The 6,672-nt window shown below is 40.5% G+C and overlaps 1 protein-coding gene across 1 annotated transcript in view; it reads left to right on the forward strand.

Annotated features, from left to right (window-relative positions):
• The window catches only part of LOC104165492 (death-associated protein kinase 2-like), a gene marked incomplete at both ends in the record, with an annotated part of 29,775 nt that extends 23,221 nt beyond the window's left edge, over positions 1-6,554 (forward strand). The window contains 4 exons of the mRNA XM_009705139.1: positions 2,430-2,519; positions 2,696-2,776; positions 3,317-3,387; positions 6,530-6,554. Of these exons, the coding sequence (XP_009703441.1) occupies positions 2,430-2,519; positions 2,696-2,776; positions 3,317-3,387; positions 6,530-6,554 (267 nt within the window). The remainder of the gene's footprint in view (positions 1-2,429; positions 2,520-2,695; positions 2,777-3,316; positions 3,388-6,529) is intronic.
• Between the last annotated feature and the right edge of the window lie 118 nt (positions 6,555-6,672).

The following is a 6,672-nucleotide window of genomic DNA, read 5'->3' on the forward strand; positions in this document are numbered from 1 at the left end:
CTCATGAACATGATCAATTATTTTGCTGGAAAAAAAAAAAGTTAAAATCCTCACTGCTTTCCATTCTGCTTTGGTACTTTTGTTTCTTCAAGTGTCTGGCTTGGTTGCATTCCAGTCCAGTTCAACATAAATATTTCTGGGTTGTCCACTTCCTACATGTGCAGATCAGAACTACTGAAATAGTTGTCACTCCATAAACTCCATAATCTTTGAAGGGTTGATTCCTGGCCTTTCTCTTTTGACTTTTACCAGATCTGGTTTTGAATGTTTATTTCCCTCAATCTGTCAGATAGTTTTCCTGTCTATGCAAATTTTGATGCAGTTGTGGGGATGAAAAGTGCTTCGTTTTCAGGAGGACTGTGTCAGGGTTTGTGGAACATCTGTTCCTTAACACCAGATTGGCATCCAAAAATTTTAGGCACGTATGTGAATTCTGATATATATATATTTTTTTTTCTTCCTATGTTTCCATACTCAGATATTGCAATTCTTTCCTCATATATCTATTGCCAGGGTATCAATGTCTTGTGCTCTTATACTCTGGGTATGGTTAAAGGACAAAGCGTGAGGTTATTTTCAGACAGCATGTATCCTCTTTGCTAACACTAAATGACAGCTTTTTTCCCATTTTGTTACGGTGATGTCAGCAAAACATACTGGAGTGAGTTTGATCGAATGCTGTGAAAATGATTAAGGGATTAGAGTGTCTGTCAAACAGGGGGAGGCCGAGAGAGCTGGGATTGTTTAGTGTCAAAATGGGAAGATTGAGGAGGATTTTCTCAATCTGTATAAACAGGTAGTGGAATGGAGTAAAGAAAACGGAGCCAAGCTCTCAGTGGTATCCAGTGACAGGACAAGAGGCAATGGGCACAAATTGAAATAAAGAAATTCTATTTAAAATTTGAAAAGCAAACAAACTTCTTTACTAAAGGAGCAAACACTGGAATGTGTTGCCCAGAGAGGTGGTGAAGTCTGTGTCCTCTGAAACCCAAGTGGGATGTGGTCCTGGGCAAGCTGCAGTAGCTGAGCCTGCCCTGAGCAGGGGCTTGGATTAGATTATCACAAGGCCCCTTCCAAACTCTACTATTCTGTGATTCCTGGCAAGTCCAGTGTTGACCAAGGCTCGTCATGGATTTACTTTTCTTGGGCCACTTTCTAATTTTGCTTGGGACCTGTCAATCTCAGACTAATTGCAGAAGATTACTCACAGTGTCAGGTTACGTGAGCCTTCCTGAGATTTTGATAAGCTTTATTGTTTTTATAAGTTTTATTGACCAACTTTGTGAGACACATGAAAAGGGTTACTCTCTGGTACCATTTTAATCTTTGGGTTGTAGAATACAGCTAGTGCTCTCAGAAGTTACTCTGTATTTCACATTCACATGAATTCACACATTCTCCATCTTCAGATCTGAAATAACTGCCTCAAACTTACCTATGTACCTTTGAAGTCTCGATAGCCCAGTACAACTTTCTTATTCTTTCCTTCTATAATGTTTAAATCAGCCTGGTAAAAGAAAAACCTGTAAAAGTACAATTGAGAAAAGATGTGTCAGAATAAAATGAAGAGCCACAAGCTGGAAGTTAGGAAGGGGCCCTAATGTATCTTTGGTTTAAAACTATCCTTGTAAAGGGCAAAATGTGAAAACTTCTATCTGAAAATTTAGAAGGTAGCACGGGACCTAACAGTGTGATGATGCTGGGTTTAGTCCTATTCTCTCATGATTTCTAGCAAGCATGCGCAAAACCTCTGAGTAGCAGTGTGCTGCAGTGCCATTGATGCACCGACAACAGCTCCATCTCCTTTCTGTCAGGCCTCTGTGGAACCTTTTCATTGCTCTCTCAATGCCTTTCAGAAAGAGACATGAATAAAGGCCAGCTGATATGAGCTCAATCCTGAGAAAATGGAGATGGTGCAGGTGTGTTGAGAAGCAGCTTAGCAACGTTACAAACTGAAAGCATTGCCTTAGCACTCTCTAGCGTCCCCTTAGTTATCTCTCTTTTGTTTGGCTGTCCTTCATCCTGTCCTTTGGCTAGAAAAGCTGTTCCCAGACTTTTTGTTTTTTACATGGATCATTATGAAGCAGAAGGGGAGGCTGGAACAAAGTCCAGGCCGTGAGATATACCTTTTGTGCCAGGTCGAGCGGTTAGAAAAGGGGCAGCAGTGGAACTTCTCAGCAATTTTGTGCACAGGGCCGAGTGTGGCCACTGACTGTACACTAGTTTGAGGATTCTGTTTGAGATGAGAGGGGTCCTGTCCAGGCACAGGGTGGCCTAGATTTTATTATGTTTCTTCTACTTTTACCTGTATGAATCCACAGCTTCCCCAACCAGCATTCTTTTCAGCCAGCTCCAGAGCACATGAAGAATCTTACATATTTCACGCACCGAAGGGAGCCAAGCAATAAAATTGCTCTCTTATCTTCCAGCCAGTGGACAAGCGACAGGCTTTGGTTCGGCACGCATCTGTTGTTAACATGGAAAACTTCAAAAGGCAATATGCTAGAAGGCGATGGAAGGTATGACAGTGAGCCTTTAATCCTTCTCATGTAAGGCTTCCCAAGCCTGATGGGATCAGAGGGCAAGATAGAGCTTGAATGTAAAATTGTAATAGGCAGTAGATAAATGAAATGTGTTTGGATGTGTATGTGCTACATATGTGTGGTCAAATTCTCATTCTTCCCTCTCTCCATAGCTTTCTTACCGTATTGTCTCATTGTGCAACCACTTATCTCGTTCGCTGGTGAAAAAGGTCCTGACACAAGATGAAAGTTTGGTAGGTATATTTCTCAAATGGGATGAAGAGAAGGACCAATTTCTGTGCAGTGATTTTTTGCTGTCCTTGTATGGATGCACAGCCCAACAGGATGGCAGTGGTTTCAAGTGGGAAACCAGACGGGACCGTGGCATCCCTTGTGTTTCTTTAATGCTGCTGTAAGTTGTGTTACTATGATAGAAATGTTAGGCAAGGAGAGCTGGTGAGTCTATAAACCCTTTAGGTACTAGCCACATTTATTCTGTAAAGGAGCAGCATGGAGGCTGCAGATCATGTTTGGATACCATAGCAGTGACCGTGCTGTCTGCCTGAGAAATGAGCAGTCGTGGAGAGAGTGTGCACTGCTGCTCTTGTGCCCAGCTGTGCGGTGGCAGGTGGGGGACCCCTGCAGTGCAAGTCATCTTCTGGAATGAAACTCCATGAGATTTCCATTAGCTCTACTTTTCTCAAAAGATGATACGCTACTAACATTAGAACATCGTGTTTAGGAGCATGGCATCTCGTTTATGTGACTGAAACATTGTGGCCTTTTCATTTCAGAGAAACTGTGAAAGTGACAGTGAGGATCTTTCACGAAGAAAAGCCACTCGTCAAAGGAGAAGCAGCATATTGTAATGTAATGACAATTCCACGGGCAGGAGACAGAGGAAACTTTCATCCTTGCTGAAAAAAGCAGCCCTGACAGCAGGCCTTGACTTCTTGTTTGAATCCTTGGTATGATGCTTCTCACTTCTCAAGCTACACCAACAGCTGGATGATGTTATTAAATGCCTACTGAGCATTTTAGAAAATTGGGGATCCAGATTCCCAGGGAGATGCTGCTGCACAAGCACTGATTGGACTGCTTTGATATGTTGAGCGTTTCAGTGATACTTTGATATATTTGTGATATCAACTGCACTCAGGATGTAGGGTTTCTACTGATATTCTTTTACTGCAGAATAATTCACATTCCACACAATGATTAAGACTGTGTGCATTATTATTTCAGTCAGGGAAATTTTTTTTGAGTCTTAAGGAAATTTTTAAATACAATTTTTGTGTTTGTTAATAGCATAAATATTTGATGGCAGATATCTGACAGGTTTTGTTAGCCGTATGCAGTACTCCGTTATTGCTGTTATTGAAGAGAAAAATCATAGTGCCATTACATATCATAACCTTGATTTCATGAACCTAGCAGTAAACAGCTCTGTACTGCAATAAGAATTGTGCTCTGGCTATCGTCTGTGGCTGAAGACTAACACAACTGCCGTTGTCAATTTGAGTACAAGTAATTCTGGCCACTGAGAGGATGAAATAGGCCAGGACAATTTTTGGATGAAAAAGAGAAAAAATTCTCTAGTGACTTGCATGCACCCAAATACAACATTTTTACAGAATGATGGCAGGATGCTTCACCAAGACAGGGCACTTAAAAACCCAAGGTATATGAAGAAATAGTCTTTATTAGACTTTGTTACTGTTTTAATTTATTATTGGCAAATTGGTGATTCATTAACACCTATTTGCATAAGTACTGTTTACATGTAACCCAAACTGCAAACATGTGTGTTTTATTCAGGGGCTTCTATCCAAAACTGAGGAAGTAAGCACTTCGATATTGATGTAACATCTTTGTGCTAGGAAGTTGCATTATTTTAACTATGTTAGTTTCTAAGACTCTATTGTTCAATTGGTACCAAAAAATGTGCAGAGACTACATTATTTTTCATTAAATATATTAGTTGTTAGATGTTCATATTTATTTTGCCATTTAATAAATTAAAAATCAGAAAGCAAGCCTACTAGAAACAACTATAGATTGACAGGGAAACTGATTTTGTTTGGCTTTATGGTTATCACTTCTAGGCTGAGGTTTTAGAGCTGAAAGGTGTGAACTGGTGTTGAAAACTAGGATCAGGTTAATTTTGCCTGGCTTCCAGTGTCTAAGAAATAAATAAAAAACCCATGCTACTTTTATTTGTAGCTTTGTATCCTTGCTTAGGCAGAGACTAAAATGCAGTTGATGAGAAAGTATTTCTGTGAAAGGAAGGAAATGTACGAGAAGCATTGGAGGAGAGAGGCAGAAAGTACGATTTGAGGGAAGAAACATAAAATGAAGGCGATGGTGGAGGAAAAAATCAGTGGAGAGGAATGAGTATGAGAGGGACATGTAGGGAGCGCAGGTGAACCTGGACTGGGAAGGTTGAAGGAAGGAAAAAAAAGAGAACATAGATACAGGAATTGTGGAAGCAGGAGAATGAATGTTTTGGCAAATATGGCACTGCATTTTGATACTATTTATTTCATTTCCTTTTATCTCATGTCTTGTGGTGCCATAGCCTGTGACATGTCCCTGGTCAAGAGATAAGGAGCAGGGCATGGGCTTCTCTTCACATTCAATTAAAAGGTGTATTTCTGAGCTTTCTGTGTAAATTTTGAGGCAGAGTCCTCAAAAAGTGCTGTAGTAATGTATATATTAAAAGGGAGCAGTAATGGGAAAAACTATTGTTTCAGTGTCTGGAGGGAATCTTTCATAAATAGAACACTAAAAATATATATTTGGATAAAAAGCTGCCCACCTTACCTACCAGATCTTGCTTCCTGCTCTCACTGTCCCATGCATTGCCATTAGTTTATTCCCTGGGCTATGGGAAACCAAATAAACTCTGAGCCAGTGGTGTTTTTCCAAATTCCTGGAGTTTCAATACACTTTCAGTTTCCAAATTAGACATTGCAGGATGTGTACGTAAATCGCACTTCTGAAAATTAAGCCCTGTTTAAAATGGCTGTTAGGTTGTTGCATCAGAATTGTGCTCTCATGGAAAGCAACTGTTGAGTAAGATGGGATTCAGTAGAAAGGGAGACAGAGGAGTGCAAGGCAGTGTGAAGCCATGAGCTCCAGCTTATTAATTCTACGTTAAAACACCACCTTACATCTTTTATTAACAAAGACATTACAGACAGCTCATGGTGTTTGGTCTTCAGTCATCTTTTTGCCCAGGTCGGCTAAGGACAGGAGTGCTGGCTTACTCAGAGGAGAGCAGCAGGGTTGGCCTTTCTCTGCAGCACTCAGTCCTTCCGTAGCTTCACACGGCTCCCGGGTGGTGTGGCATTCATTGCGCAGAAACTGCAACAAGCAGCACTCGTGTCAAGACAAACCATTCCCTGATGCTTCCAGACAGGAGCGAGCATGCTGTGAGTGTATCATCTTTTGTTCTCAGGACTAGTGTTCGTGATTTATTAGGAAGTTTTACAGTGTTTTCCCAAATGTGGTGTTTTCTGTATTTGTCACCCTATCTATTCCATTGAGGTGGAAATTCAGCCCTACTTCAGGGAGGCATTGTCTAATTAAACTCTGTTTACAGCACTAGAGATCACCTTCTCAGGGCAGGGGTTAGTTTCATTCTTTACCATTGGAAGTACATGTCAATAAAATAATTTATGTTACAGAATTTACCTTGGTGGGGGAGAAAAATCTATTTTCTGTGTTATTATTTTTCAGCAGTAAGGAACCTGGAGATAAGTAAAGTGATAGTCTGACAAAAAGGAAGTATTTTTATTAAAATAATACTACTTTTATTGTTATTTTAGTGATGATATTTTTAAATCTGTGTGCCTATATTTTTCTTAAGAGAAATACTGATTTATTTTTTTTTAATGTGCCTAGGAATAGTACAGACTGTCAAAACCAACAGCTATATTTGCTATTCTGATTTGTTAATAAAATTTTGAAAAATGATTTTCTTTTCTGTCCTTCTCTTTCCACAGCAGCTGGCGCACTGGGCTGACCAAGGTAAGTGGGGCCCGCGGTGAGGTGCTGGTTTGTCTCTCCAGGAAGGTCAGTCCCTCCGTCGCCACTGTGAAATCGGAAATGTCAGTGACACGGGAATTGCACACCGCTGACCGCGCAG

The sequence above is a fragment of the Cariama cristata genome, unplaced genomic scaffold (assembly GCF_000690535.1).
Source record: "Cariama cristata isolate BGI_N322 unplaced genomic scaffold, ASM69053v1 scaffold8238, whole genome shotgun sequence".
Taxonomy (NCBI): Eukaryota; Metazoa; Chordata; class Aves; order Cariamiformes; family Cariamidae; genus Cariama; species Cariama cristata.